Consider the following 16048-nt stretch of genomic DNA (forward strand, 5'->3'; position numbering starts at 1 on the left):
AATTCTTACACTGGGAAGGAAACAAGCTTCCGGGGACCGGTTTCTGCCATTTCAGGCGTCTTCGGCCCGGCTTGCTTGAATCCTGATGGTGCAATGAGCAAGGGACTCGCATCTGAGTATACCCTTCCACGCTTCAGACACTCTGTTCATCACCACCCCCTTTTCTGTATCGTTTTTGGCCACTATAGGTGTGGCAGGGTATACTCAGACATGAGTCCCTTTCTCACTGCTCCATCAGGATTCAAGCAAGCCGGGCCGAAGAGGCTGAAATGCCAGAAACCGGTCCCCGGTAGCTTGTCTCCTTTCTGGTGAAGAATTGGCTTGGTAGTTTGGTCTGCCCTGTTCCCATGATGCACTGGGCCAGGGACAGACTAATTTGCATATAGCCAGGTTCTGAGCTGGGATGGGGCAGTGAGATAAATAACGGTGATGGATCAAGCCCTGATCTTTGGACTGGGTAAGAGTGGTCTGCTTAATTCAGACACTCTGTTCATCACCACCCCCTTTTCTGTATCGTTTTTGGCCACTATAGGTGTGGCAGGGTATACTCAGACATGAGTCCCTTTCTCACTGCTCCATCAGGATTCAAGCAAGCCGGGCCGAAGAGGCTGAAATGCCAGAAACCGGTCCCCGGTAGCTTGTCTCCTTTCTGGTGAAGAATTGGCTTGGTGGTTTGGTCTGCCCTGTTCCCATGATGCACTGGGCCAGGGACAGACTAATTTGCATATAGCCAGGTTCTGAGCTGGGATGGGGCAGTGAGATAAATAACGGTGATGGATCAAGCCCTGATCTTTGGACTGGGTAAGAGTGGTCTGCTTAATTCAGACACTCTGTTCATCACCACCCCCTTTTCTGTATCGTGTCTGGCCACTATAGGTGTGGCAGGGTATACTCAGACATGAGTCCCTTTTTCACTGCTCCATCAGGATTCAAGCAAGCCGGGCCGAAGAGGCTGAAATGCCAGAAACCGGTCCCCGGTAGCTTGTCTCCTTTCTGGTGAAGAATTGGCTTGGTAGTTTGGTCTGCCCTGTTCCCATGATGCACTGGGCCAGGGACAGACTAATTTGCATATAGCCAGGTTCTGAGCTGGGATGGGGCAGTGAGATAAATAACGGTGATGGATCAAGCCCTGATCTTTGGACTGGGTAAGAGTGGTCTGCTTAATTCAGACACTCTGTTCATCACCACCCCCTTTTCTGTATCGTTTTTGGCCACTATAGGTGTGGCAGGGTATACTCAGACATGAGTCCCTTTCTCACTGCTCCATCAGGATTCAAGCAAGCCGGGCCGAAGAGGCTGAAATGCCAGAAACCGGTCCCCGGTAGCTTGTCTCCTTTCTGGTGAAGAATTGGCTTGGTAGTTTGGTCTGCCCTGTTCCCATGATGCACTGGGCCAGGGACAGACTAATTTGCATATAGCCAGGTTCTGATCTGGGATGGGGCAGTGAGATAAATAACGGTGATGGATCAAGCCCTGATCTTTGGACTGGGTAAGAGTGGTCTGCTTAATTCAGACACTCTGTTCATCACCACCCCCTTTTCTGTATCGTTTTTGGCCACTATAGGTGTGGCAGGGTATACTCAGACATGAGTCCCTTTCTCACTGCTCCATCAGGATTCAAGCAAGCCGGGCCGAAGAGGCTGAAATGCCAGAAACCGGTCCCCGGTAGCTTGTCTCCTTTCTGGTGAAGAATTGGCTTGGTAGTTTGGTCTGCCCTGTTCCCATGATGCACTGGGCCAGGGACAGACTAATTTGCATATAGCCAGGTTCTGAGCTGGGATGGGGCAGTGAGATAAATAACGGTGATGGATCAAGCCCTGATCTTTGGACTGGGTAAGAGTGGTCTGCTTAATTCAGACACTCTGTTCATCACCACCCCCTTTTCTGTATCGTTTTTGGCCACTATAGGTGTGGCAGGGTATACTCAGACATGAGTCCCTTTCTCACTGCTCCATCAGGATTCAAGCAAGCCGGGCCGAAGAGGCTGAAATGCCAGAAACCGGTCCCCGGTAGCTTGTCTCCTTTCTGGTGAAGAATTGGCTTGGTAGTTTGGTCTGCCCTGTACCCATGATGCACTGGGCCAGGGACAGACTAATTTGCATATAGCCAGGTTCTGAGCTGGGATGGGGCAGTGAGATAAATAACGGTGATGGATCAAGCCCTGATCTTTGGACTGGGTAAGAGTGGTCTGCTTAATTCAGACACTCTGTTCATCACCACCCCCTTTTCTGTATCGTAAGAACTGCTCAGGGCAGGTGTTACTTTTTGGAGATATTCGCGCTTAGCGCGAATATCTCCAAAAGTTAGTAATAGGAGATAGCGATGTTAGCGACTGTTTCCAGTCGCTAACATCTTGGCATGCCCACTTTGCATGTCATTAGTGATAAATATCACTGACATGCAAAGTGGAGCCCAAGATGGTCGCTATCTCCTACTAGCGGTCGCTAACTGGTGTTAGCAACAGCTAGGTAATACAGAGATAATTTTATCTCCGCGGAGTGCTGTTACAGATATATATCTTTTTTTGAACGTTAATTTCTCAAAATCCACTGAAGCACATATATTGAGACCTAGCAAAGGCACATCGGGCTACCAGTCCCTACAATTTTGCCAAGTTTCGTGCAAATCCATTCAGCCGTTCGATTATTATTATTATTTTTTTTTTTGCCCCGCGGGGCCCTTTTAAAACCTCCACATCAAACCTAAGAAGTCAAGGAGGATCTACTATGCCCCTTTATGGTCATTTGCCCCTTCGCTTTGGCCTCCTCTTGTCTCTCGATCCTACCGAGAGACAAGATGGCGGCCGCTACGGACTGTTTGCAATGTTTACAGACGCCGGAGAACCAATCAGCTTCGCAAAGCTCCGTAACGCGAAAAGTACGCGAAGCGGAGCGCTGTTACAGATATATATCTTTTTTTGAACGTTAATTTCTCAAAATCCACTGGAGCACATATATTGAGACCTAGCAAAGGCACATCGGGCTACCAGTCCCTAATATTTTGCCAAGTTTCGTGCAAATCCATTCAGCCGTTCGATTATTATTATTTGTATTTATTTTTTGCCCCGCGGGACCCTTTTAAAACCTCCACATGAAACCTAGGGGGTCAGGGAGGATCTACTATGCCCCCTTATGGTCATTTGCCCCTTCGCTTTGGCCTCCTCTTGTCTCTCGATCCTACCGAGAGACAAGATGGCGGCCGCTACGGACTGTTTGGAATGTTTACAGACGCCGGAGAACCAATCAGCTTCGCTTCACAAAGCTCCGTAACGCGAAAAGTACGCGAACTGGAGCGCTGCCCGGTCCGCTGTTACAGACATATATCTTTTTTTGAACGTTAATTTCTCAAAATCCACTGGAGCACATATATTGAGACCTAGCAAAGGCACATCGGGCTACCAGTCCCTACAATTTTGCCAAGTTTCGTGCTAATCCATTCAGCCGTTCGGGCTAAAAGTGAGGCCAACCGCCCTATGGAAAACTCAATGTTAAAAACACGTTTTGGGACCCCCCTTTTTTCTCGGCCCCCCCTTGACAAACCCCCCCCCCCCCCCCCCCCCAAATTTTCAGGGGCTGCTCAGAAACAAAATGTTCCATTTTCCTGAAAATTTCAGCCAATTCCGTCCACAAACGCCAACGTTATTAGACATAGAATTTTCAAAAATCCCATAGAGAAAAAATCCTAACTATATATACCTACTGGCGACCGCCAGTAGGTAATATATATATATATATATATATATATATATATATATATATATAGATATATATATCAAAGATCCAAAGTTCCATCCTAGGACAGAAATCCCAGACAGAACACTGCAAGCGCACACAGGTAGACACAACACACAGATGTCTGCTCTATCCACACTCAGGAAACTGACAGGAAGGTAGATGTGTATCATGCATTCCCATGGATATGTTCTTGTGTAAGTGAGGCTTAAGGGAATTGTGATGTTGTGGGGAAAAAATTATAAACCTCATGTGCAGTCTACTAGATTGTCAGTGCGGATGATTTCAATTGTACCATTAGATTCCTTCAATTATAAAAAGTAAAGCAATATAAATAGTCTTTATACTTTCACTGTATTCCTGGTTTTGATGTTAGGTGTGGGCAAGTTTCGAGAAATCTGCTTTAGTGCAGTTTTGTGAAATTTCAAGGAAATTATGATAATTATGTGCAATTACAAAAATGTGAATCTCTCATTTAGTGCTATATTTTAGCTGGAAATTCGCCCTCCTATCAATTTCTGAAGCAAGGATGTATTATACAGTAAAGAAATAGCACAAAGAAAACGATTGCTGCAAGCAACAGCCACTTGCATTCTCGTTGTTCCAACTGTATAATTTTGCCAAAAACGTTAGCATATCTACGCAATGTGACATAATTTCCGGACTTTTGTGTAATAAGCGTAAGAAGCGTGACATGAAAGTCCTGAAATTTTGTGATTTACGTCAACATAATTTAATGTTCTCCTGGCATTTCTATCTTTCTTACATGAAAAGTACAACATAGCGATTCTGCCACTATTTGGTGCTAAGTCAAAATATTACTTTATTGAGTGTCTAGGAAAGAACAACTAGAAATATCTACATGTATTTGGTATTGCCAGGCTCAAGGCTTTCAGGACAGCATTTCAATTTCATTGATTAGTACTGAGGGATGTATATTTGTTTTGTCGAGAAATGCACCAAAATATTTAGCACGTTTTTTAAAAGCATTTTAAAAATCTCCCCATTTTTTATTACTCTTGTGGGTTCAATAGAAAACTGATGCACATTTACTCAAAACTACACAGCAATATATCTACCAAAACAATGTAGTGCCCTATTCACAAAGGTATTTTCCACCAAAAAAGTAAGTTTAAGGTAAAAAGTACATGATTGTGTGTGACTGGAAATCAAGGAATCCTGGTTAGTGTAAATGGGTTACTACTGCAAATCTCTCCTCCAAGAGTATGGAGAAATCTGCAGTCATGTCGCACCGAAAGGGTGGGAAATGGTCATTCCAAAAAAGCGTTGTTTGCTTTGCAGGTTTGGAGCATTCTCATAACCCAATCCAACTTGTCTTACCCTAGAAATGATTGTAAATTTAATCTGGCCAACAGCTGGACAGTCGTAGGAGTGACTTCCCTTCTAGAATGTGAAGGCGATAGATCACCCCCTTATTTGTTGAGGTGTTTGTAGGGGCTTCTCTGTGAGCAAGAATGTTTCCCTGTGGGTAAAAAGTAAAACATGTATTTCCACACTGCTTAATGTAGAATTCCTCACAGACAGAATAAGACCTCACGGGAGATACTGCATGAAATTCTCAGAAGTACACCTAGGAGCTGTTATATTCCATATTGGTACCTCAATATAGGCTCAGGTAACATCGTAACCTTTCACCTATACTCTTTCCTACATTACACAAATAACGCTTCTTGGGGACTGACCTTTTACCTAGATACAACACTTCACACAGAACGCAGGATTTTCCCTGGTAAAAGCCTCATACATTATGCATTAGGATTCTTGGAACCTCAGCAGCACTACCATCTCCTGTATAATGACTATGTATAAAGTTCATTCCCAACGTCATCCTATGTCCGACAAGTGGCACAGCAAGGTAGTACCTCCCGGGGAGACCTTTGGGTATATAAACATCACATCTTGCTGAGACAAACAGAGGAGATCAGGATTTGCCTGCCGACACACTGACGTGAGAAACTGAGGTTCCTGCATGCAGATACTCCGGCTTGCAGTGCTCTAACATCTCTTGCGGGGTTTGCAATTCGAGATCAAGACGGGGTCCCACACTCTCTCACTTCAGGTAATGGGGTTGTCTTTATCCTAGAGGGATTCTTGGCTGAACACCCACATACATTCTAGGTACACTTAGGTACGTCTAGTTAGGGTAGCATCATAGGAGTACGCATTTTATTGTCATGTATTTTATATAATATACTTGCCTGTATTGATGGTTATAGCAAAATGGTAGAAATCTACCATCCTTTTAATTTCTTAGTGCTCCTAATCATTTACATCTGTAACTGTCTAATGGTTGTTTCAGCACATCTATTTTACACTAGAATAACAACTGTTCAATAAGTGCTGTGTGAAAAAGGTCCATACCGTTTCTGTTTATTCTGTATATCTCTCTGAGACAAAGTGAGCACGAGTGACTGAACGAAAAGTAGTACATTGTTTCCACAGTCCTGAGAGATCAGAGTTGTCATGTTCGATAGTTGCCAAGAACTATTCTCTCCCTAATGAGAGGAGTGTCTAGTGGCACTGTGGGCTAGCTTTTACACAGGCAAACATACACGATGGGGGTCTCTAGAATCTGTCTAACACCAATCCTACAGTGTATGGTGTCTAAATACACAGATCCCATAAAGGTTTTATAGGAACTACACGACAGAGCATGCACCTGGCACCACTTTCCTGGTATATTTTTCACAACGTCTGTGACTAGGAAAAAAAGTAAAATCATCTCAAGCAGAGATATACATTTAAATCCATCTTTCTTAGGTTCTGGAAGTAGGTGTGCGGGGGTGGGGTAGGTACTGCAGCACCCCATCCATAACCATGCTGGAGTTCAGAATGTGAATGAGCAATAAAGATGCCTTTATTTAGCTTTTATCTTGTTGCATTTGCTGTCCGTTCAAAGACAGAGGTCACATGTCAAGCTGTCTTCTGTCAAAGATTTGCTTTTTTTTTTGGGGAGATTGGTGTTTACTCTTCTTTCTCTGACTACAAAGTGAGGGAAAGTTTTAAAATGTGGCAATTTTCCTGGGGTACAGGGATGTGGAAGGAAAGCACCTGTTTTGTAATTCTGAAGTATGATGGAAATAAAGATTTTAATACGGTCAAAACAAATCAAGACATTTTACTTCCTGATGCTCAAATGATAAACAATTGTAAAACCCGATTTCCACATTCTTATTTGTGCATTATATAGTTTAAACAGTAAAACTAGATGTCTGTGCAAATATACCGGCCATTGCAATAGAAAATGTGCTATATGTGCGACAGTGTGCTCTAAAAAGCACCAATGGCTAAATGCCCCACCTTTTGCCACACCTTTTGCCACACCTTTTGCCACCCTTGTGCTAAATGGGCATAGCTTAAGTGCTACAGTTGTTCTTGGTGTGATTCTTACATTTTTTACAATCCCTGACTTCTGTGATGTAACACTGATGGCAGCACCTCAACTCTGAACATTGTTCTAGCACCACTGCCATCCTTATATGTTTGTTCACAAATATGACCCTTCAATTGTAGGTCTACCAAAGAGAGGTCCAGTTGTATGAGCAACCTAACACCAAATTCCTGAAAAATGGTTTGGCACTCCTCTAACATTCCACCAGCGGAGGAGTAAAATACAATTTCATTCAGCAGCAGGTGTAGTTTACAATATTCTGGTGAAAAAAATGCACTGTGAAGAGCCTAACCTGCGTTCTTTGAAAAGGACAGGAAATGGAACAAAATATGAGAAGAAATATACTCCTAGAGCAGTGCATTTGTATATGGAAAAATATACATCATCGCCCATTTTAGTGGAGAGAGTATTTAACCTGTTCTCAGCTTCTGCAGAAGCTGGACACTAGTATTATCTGTACTCGTTAAGTTTGGGAGGTGTAAATAGGCGCTGGCAGAAAGATAGAGGGAAAAATGCTCACTCCATAGAATGCACACTACATGGAATAATAGTGTTGGTGCATACTCAACCTTATATAACGTTTGCCCTCTCATGTAAATATGGGGTCTTTCCTGCGCCTTTCAAATAAGGGAGCTCCTAACTATTTGCATACACTTTACAAACGAGTATGTTTGTGAGTTCTCACCAATTTACAAGTTTGCAGTTTGCAAGACCACCTCTGGAAATCCCAGCCCTCCTGTCCCTAACCAAGGCCGGACAGACATACAGACAGTGCCCAATGAGCTGCTCTTATAGGTCAGCGTGTGGGCCATTTTGTGGCTGTTTGTGGGCCTTTCTATGGCCTGGTGTGCAGGTTTTTACTGTTGATTTCCTTGATTTTACCACACACATTGCCAGCAGAAAGCTCAAATACATATAGTATTCCATATGTTGCAAAGCAAGTGAACAACATGTCTTTAAACGTTCAAGACTGACCCCATTTTTCTATGGGCAATTTTTTTTCTCTGTGGGTACAATAAAAATAAATGTATTTACACACACACAGAGAATTCTGCTCCATGTGGAATTCCTTACAGACAAAATAAGACCTCAGAGAGATACTGCAGAAGGACACCTAGGAATCTGTACTGGCACCGCTTTCCTGGTATATTTCCGGGAATGTTTGTGACTAGGAAAAAAAAATAAAAGGGATCGTTTTTTTTAGCTTTTAACTTCCCTAATGAAGGCTACTTTTATTTTGGAGCCCTGAAGTATTTCCTGTCGAAGTCTGACCCCGTGACTCTAACTGTAAATTAACCAAGAAGAAAGGTCAACATACAGCCAGATATTCACCAGCGAAGGATTGCTTTGAAATCTCAAAATACCACTGTTTATGTGCTTCAGGATGTTTATTTTGAAGAGTAAATTCCTTTTTCTCTACATAAGTTAGACATAAGTGTGTGAACGTTTGTAAATCAGACTCAATGAATTTATATTGCCACTATACCCAGTGTAAAGCCTGACCATTCACATTTTAAAGATCATGGAAAGGTACTGTTTGTTCACCCAACCAAGCATTAACATCTTAAAAGACAGAGACCCTTGCACCGCTGACTAACTAAAGTGTAAAGAGCATTTAGAAACTGCGGCACAAGTCTATGTGTCACACGTGGCTCAGATTGATTTGCATTAGATAATTTTTGTGTACATTTTGGTAATTTTGGCTTTTATTTATACCTGTTTGGAGGCAACACTATCACCAAGGGATAATTCCCACTACCACTCTGCCCACCCTCACAAAGGAAAATTGTAGAGAGATGGCAAGCACCTGCCCAGCAATGCAGACATCTTCATTTTGATGACCTATTATTTTGGGTCATCCTACTGAACTCACTGGTGGAACAATTGCTATCTTGAAGTCACCCTTGCATTGGTGACTTTCTGGAGATGCCATGAATTTCCTAATGCAGAACAACACACCTGTTGTTCTGCTAAGGTATGCAGGTAAGAGTGCACATTGGAAAGTCATACAGTCCGTGTTGGTGCTGCAGCAGCTTATCTAGAGGCGAGAAGTGAGGGGTTGGGGAACAGAGACCGGTCCCATCTTTCCATGCAAGGCCATTCTAAACCACCAACACAATGCTTCCACTCTCTTTAACATTATGTTTATTAATTAATTTCATTACCACTATTGTGTTTATTTTATTCGATACACAATATTTAGAATTGAGTGTCCATTGTTATAAAATAATAGCATATATTTCCAGTCTATATTCTTGAGTGTGTCTATTCATGGTGAAAAGAAATCTGACCCCTACTATAACTAATACTCCTTTGAGTCTCACTGAACTGTTGTTGCCCAGAACGCACAATCTAATGTAATGCACAGGTGGTTTATGGGCCACAGTCCACCAGGTTTCCTGTCTCAAATTGATAAGTTGGTGTTCAGTCTGTACTTTCAACAAAGGACTTAGAAAGCCTACTCTTGGTCCATATTTTGTATGAAAACTACAAAGTAAGTATGAATGGGTTTTGGGTGCAGTGATGGTAGGCCGAACAGCCACGTTACTGGACCTCAAGGGATATTTGGGCATTTCATGACACCCAGAAGGATAGCAATCTGCTGCCAACTTGAGCTCACAGACCTCACTGTTACCTGATGGCCATCCAGACCAAGTAAATGCCAATTTGTGATACTGGCCTTTGATTTGTGTATCCCCACCATGGAATTTGTGACTGGAAAACAGGTGATGGTATTTTGGCAGAGGGAGAGTGTTGTCCCTCTCTGCCAAGGTGTACATTGCGACTTAAATATCCAATCTCAAGGGCCAATTCCTGCAATATATTTATTCTATCAATTATTCATTTGAGATATAGAGATTTCAGTTCATACAACTGCTTTTCAGATTGTAAATGTAACTATTGTACAATTGTGTTCTGTGAGTAGAACTTGAAATGTGGAGCCTAGCTTGAAGATATTTAAGAAATCGATTATTTGGCAAACTACTTTAACAGAAATGTTGTCCCCATTAAAATGTGTTTTATTTGGTCTATTCTACAGTTGTGCTCAAGAATACAAAAAGAGAAGAAGAAAAGCCTTTCCGAGACTGCTCAGATTTGTACCAAGCTGGCTTTAACAAAAGTGGTGTTTACACAATATATATAAACAATGTGTCTGAGCCTAAAAAGGTAACTATATTTCCTCTGAAATGTGTTAATTTCTTCTGAGCAATAAGTCATTATTGAAGGTATAGATCACACAGAATAGTGCATATTCCAAACAAAGATCAGTAGTTGAGCCAGAAATGTGAACCATCAATTAAGATTTATAAGTAGAATACAATTGTTATCCCAGAATTTTTTTTTAGTGGTGTAGTAGTGTTATGCTTAGTGTTATCAACATTTGATTATGCAGACTGTCTGTTTATGGGTATGCTTCATGTTCAATTTGCCCTCTAATTGCAGACACTCAAGCTGTAGATAAATTAGTCAAGGAAACTAAATGCTTTGAAAATACCGCTCCAGCTGTTTTCACACTCTTCAAAGGCTTTTGAAGGAAGGCTAGCACATCTTCAAAATGGCTTGCATAGTACTCAGAGCTATATACTCTGTTTCTTAATTAATGATCTCAAGTGGCATATGGTCTCTTAAACAAATACTCTTATTGTGGAATCACCTGGGTTCAAACGGAAATGCACCATAATTCAGACCTTTTGAGCTAGTGCTGCAAGATGTGGAAATCTATGTATCCTGCTCCCTGAATAATTGATCTTACTTAGCTTTCAAGAAAGACTTTCAATGAAAAACTTAAAATGTCTTTTTTTCTGGTAACACTCAAATTTAACGATATCTATCCTAGGATTTTCAATCTTAGATATTTCTCTGGCAGTCTACTCACAAGGGGTGAACATTTGGTTGGATGTCAATAAGGGGTTTGTGGTATTTTTACAATGAAGGAACAAAGTGGGATGGCTTTAGGCAAAGCTTGATGAAAGGGAAAGAAAAATGATGACAGCCATCCATTTCGCCACTAAGTTGAGTAGGGGATTAGGCCATTGGGGAAGTAATTTTGCAATAATTCACAGGAACTGGGTTACCCTGTTCTAACGGTAGAGAGGAGGATACATAGGAATTATGTTGATAATTCACTTAAAGACGATTAGTACTAGGGTCAACCTTATAAAACATGGCACCCTAGTAGGAGTGCTAATTGAAACAAAAAAGGCATCTAAGAGATTGTTTGAGAATTTCTGTCTTTGAGGAAGGGCTGTGAATGTTATTTCTGAACTAATGTATCTATGACCTTCAAAAGCTACATTTGTGGTCAGGGATGTTGGGGTATTTTTGGGCAGAAGGAGATTAACATCTATCACCTCTTCAAAATACGCTTGCCTGTTGTGTATCAAGTTTTATGGAAGAAGAGTGTGGAACAGCCAAAGAACGGAGTCAGTTGATTCTTCAGGGAAGGGAACTGACAAGACAGCATCTGGAAATCAATGTTTCCCTTTGGATCTGATTGGAAGTAGGAAAACACTTGTTCTCATCAGAATCTTTGGCCTGGGGCTATTCTTGGCATTTTAGGAACTTTTAAACATAAAAGAAGAAGTTTGAGGCAGCCCTGAAATAAGAAACTACAAGGGAAGTTCACAACAAAATGTTCACCTCTGTGAAAAATGCACGTGGGGTCAAAGATTGACAGAGCATAGCAGTCAGGGGAGAATGTAGTATGATTTGTGCAAATCTTAAATAAAACTCTGTAGCAAGATTGTTCTTTGAGAGTGAAGGTTTATTCAACTGAATGATATCTCAAGAAAGGCAGCTTCAGCATGTCCAGTACATAATTCCTAAGCACAGATATATATACACTTCTTTAGCATAGGAAATTACAAGCCAGTTGGAGTCTCAAGCAAGGACGACAGAAAACATTTGTTATAAGGAAAGACCTTCGAGTACAACAGATAACATTAGTAAGCATTCCTCTTATCACAGACGCAGCCTTGAGATGCAGCTGCCAAAGCTGAGACAAAACCCTGTGTTACACCCCCTTATCATCCCACACCACCAAAGCTGAGTACTGATAAATTCTGTCTATTAATTATGTTTGTTGAGTATTACAGCTCTTGTGCATGTATTGCCGCTGAGTTTAATCAAGATGATGCCAGTCAGGTTTAATGATTTTGGCCTACACACACACACACACACACACAGTGAAGGGGTTGTCACGGCTATACACGTGTAGGCCAGTGGAACTAATGCAGTCTTTTAAAGCCAAGGCCCACAGTGTCTCTCTTATAAAGGCAAGTTATCAGCTACAGCACCATTGCTCTGATCAGGAATGATATAAGTTCTTACCTATCTCAAGTAGATAGGGAGGATTCCACTGGAAAGGCCACATGCTGTGCAAGATCTAATAATATCCTCGTTGATGTTCAGCCCAACGTTTGAGAGTGCTGCAGCAGAAGGGAATGGTGCTTCATTCTAAAATTACTTTAAAAGAAATATGTAACAGTGATGAAGGGTTTTTGTGCATTTCTCTTTTATGGACCTGTCTTCTGTATTTGACCAGTTTCCAGGAATCTCTTGGAAATTCTCAGGAGCAGAGGGAGATGGGTTTGTGGCTTTGTAACAAAATCTACATGTCTCATTTGGTGATGGTGAGGTTTGACAGCAAGAAGGAATGCACGGTAGCTCAGCCAGTGGAATTCAATCAGGGCTGCGTGTTAGCTCCTTTTCTGTTCACTATGTATAATAATCGTCTAGAGCAAGGATACTCGTATGACCCAGGGTCCATGTGTAGCCTAGCAGATCAAGTTTTTGAGGCCTTGTGCACTTGTACTTTCAGAATCACACATGCTGCTAATGTTGTCAGCTGGACTGAGAGACTGCAGCTGCTTTAATTTCTGATTCTAGTTTATAGGCTTTTTGCAGGATCATTAAAAACAATCCTGAGTGGAAACAAGCTTTTGAAGTTGTTGCCTGCTCATATTAAAAATGTCATTCCTGTATTTATTGTGCAATTGCCCTAAATTTCACCATGTACTGTTGTCCTTCCTCCCCTTTTCCTTTATATAATCTCATTTTGTAAAACTATTCACTGATTGTAAATTATGAAACTAAGGGGAGAGAGAGAATAAGAGAAATTGAGATGAAATGTGAGCACAGATTCAAGTGCAGTTAGACAGGCATGTCATAGAGTAGGATGAATAAGAGCTAAAGTTTGCTATCATTGTTTCCTTCGCTTTTAACAAAAGAAAATACATTTAATAGTTTTCCACTTAACCACATCCATAATTGCAACGTTTTCGATAGTCGCTCATGTGCCCACACAGCTGGCTAGACCTAAATGTCATGTGTAATCTTATCGGGCAGTCTATTTTCAATCAATGGCATATTCTGTTTGGAGGATGCAGGTATACTTTTATTTTCTTTGTATAATTTCAAAATATCCCACCAGGCTGAGTGCTGTTGAAAAAATAGACAGGCCTTTCTGAAGGGATCATACATGACATGGGGGTTACTTAGTACCCACAAGGCAGTGATCCTTAAAGAATCATACAATTTAGCCACTCACAAGACATTATTCTGCCTCCCTAATGACTTGTCTACACAGGGAGAAGAATGGTTTCTATATTTCTCCCACCTCCATTGGATGCATTTAATTAGCCTCTTCTGTGCTGTGCACAGAGTCCCTATGGCCATCAGTGGTACTGTGATCCTTCCAAAAGGAAGAGGGGAGAATCAACCGATGTTACCCATCCTACCTTCTAGGTGAGTGCCATGTGGGTAGGAGAGCAGTCATCGAGGAAGCTATACAATCTCCTTTCACACATATCATGTACATCATAGGAAGCAGAGGTGTATAGTTACCGCTCATGCTGCGGGTGCAACATGGTCAACAGCAGTTGAGACTTCCCTTGCACAGCACAGGCAAAGGTTTCACATGGCCCGATTTCTTGTGACACCTTCAGCCAATCTGTGAGTTTTTTAGACAGCAACACATTTTCTGGCAGGTGTAGTATCATCTTTAAGTGTTTTAAGCGTGGGCTCAGTGACCCACATGCAAAGTACAGCTGTTTAAAAAATCAGCACTGACTGAAGGTGCTGCACATGACATTGGAGCACTTGGCAGTAATGCCTAAGTGTGCTTCGAACTGGAGCTTTACAGGATTCCCTAAAATCAAAAATAAGTACTTCTTAGCCCACCAGAAAGTGTAGCATGCCATGTAGCTGAAAAGGGGTAGAGGTTTACTGGATGCCTAGCGTTGCACCTGGGGTGCAGTGAACTGAGGATGAGTTCTTCATGGTATCTGGCACTCAGCTTTCAAGCTTTTGAGAAGTGTCTAGTGTTCCACTGCACGTTTAAGAACCATGGATGCTGCTCACCAGATGGTGCACAGTTATAACAGAGACCTGGTTGCTGGTGTTAAATGGCAGTGCTCTGGGTGATATAACAGTTGGCTGTGATTGAGTGAACTGGATACTGATGATATTTTCCCTGAACTGTGGGTGCTGATTGGAAGATGAGTGTTAAGATGACTCCTGCTGCAGATCATGATGTGCTGAGACCATGGGATAGGGTGCTGTATTCAAATCCTGGGGACCAGGTGATGAGACTAGGAAAATGACTGCTTCTCCTTTGTCAGGTGCATACGCAGGGTTTGTGAATTGGCTCTAGATGTGCTAGTAGTGGTTGAGGATGCTGCAGACAGTTCCTGGATTCATGGGCTCAAGGACCCGCAGAATCAACGGTGGTTGCGTCTGTGAGCAGGGCTTCTGAGCGTGTCCCTGGAGAGATGGGATCTGGAGCTCCTTTCTTGAGTGGTCCAGGCATTTTGACTTCACAATTTGGTAGAGGTTTGCAATGATTTCCAGACGCAGTTTGTTTCCCTCTACCCTAAGGTGTCTGCCATCAGTACTTTACAGTTTTCAAGTCAAAATCTTCTATGACCAAGGCGTTGACGTCAAACCTAGCGGGGTGCCGGGAACAGGAAGGACCCCTGCACAATCCAGTTCCACTTATTCCAGCCTGTCAATTGTGTTACACATAGAACCCGGGTATGGAGCTCCCTTAAACAGGGCTCTTAGGTGTGGGGAGAGTGCGATGCTACTATGTGTGCCTACAAGAATGGCTCACTGTACCCGACTGGAGTCCAGAAGTACCTCCTGCAGGGAGAGCTACTTACCATGGAACCATTTCCAGTATTTGTTAAAAAAATTAATGATTTCATGATTTAAATGTGCTCCGAGGACCCTCTCTCCTTGCATAATGTGTCGGAGCCCTGGTACTTACAGAATGCAAATATGACCAACAAACATATTGCCATTCTCCTAAAGAAAATGTTTTCTTTTAACCACATTACTTTGCTTTAAGAATTTGTCAGAAGAGTTCACAATTTATGCGTTAGTCTAACTTTAACTGTTATTTATTGTACTGAAGCAATTTTTATTATTATGTGTTTTGGAGCCCATCGTAAAGCTCAGAATATAATGTTTGTCTTCTTGGGAAATGTGTATGATGACACGTAGACTCTAGAGTATTAGCTACCATGGGTTCACTATGAGTCACCAAACGTTGGTACTGGGACCCCGCTACTCCTCTTGTATGTGAATGACAGCAATTAGTTCACAGATTCTGGTTGGCAAATACATTATTTCTGTGGCCATTCCTGGCCTAAAAACAATATGATATTCAAGGGTCCCAAGAACCAAATAGGCTGTTAGACCAATACAGTTTATTGACTTAGATAGAGTCAAGGCTTTCGTTTACAAGGGATCATTGTGATGCAAAACTTAACTGGGCTCCAATGTTATCTGATAGGAAGAAAAAAAGCAACCAAAACAAATGCTGTTTTTTAGAGTTTTGCAAGAAGCAGTGTGGGCTCATTTGCGATTCATAAAAAATATGTAATGCCATGAGTATCCTAGC

The 16048-nt window shown here is 42.0% G+C and overlaps 1 protein-coding gene across 1 annotated transcript in view; it reads left to right on the forward strand.

The window, feature by feature from the left end:
* Positions 1-16048, forward strand: part of ANGPT1 (angiopoietin 1) — a 1261453-nt gene that overhangs the window by 881886 nt on the left and 363519 nt on the right. The window contains exon 5 of the mRNA XM_078686885.1: positions 10184-10311. Within this exon, the coding sequence (XP_078543011.1) occupies positions 10184-10311 (128 nt within the window). The remainder of the gene's footprint in view (positions 1-10183; positions 10312-16048) is intronic.

This window comes from Lissotriton helveticus, chromosome 4_1 (genome assembly GCF_964261635.1).
Source record: "Lissotriton helveticus chromosome 4_1, aLisHel1.1, whole genome shotgun sequence".
Taxonomy (NCBI): domain Eukaryota; kingdom Metazoa; phylum Chordata; class Amphibia; order Caudata; family Salamandridae; genus Lissotriton; species Lissotriton helveticus.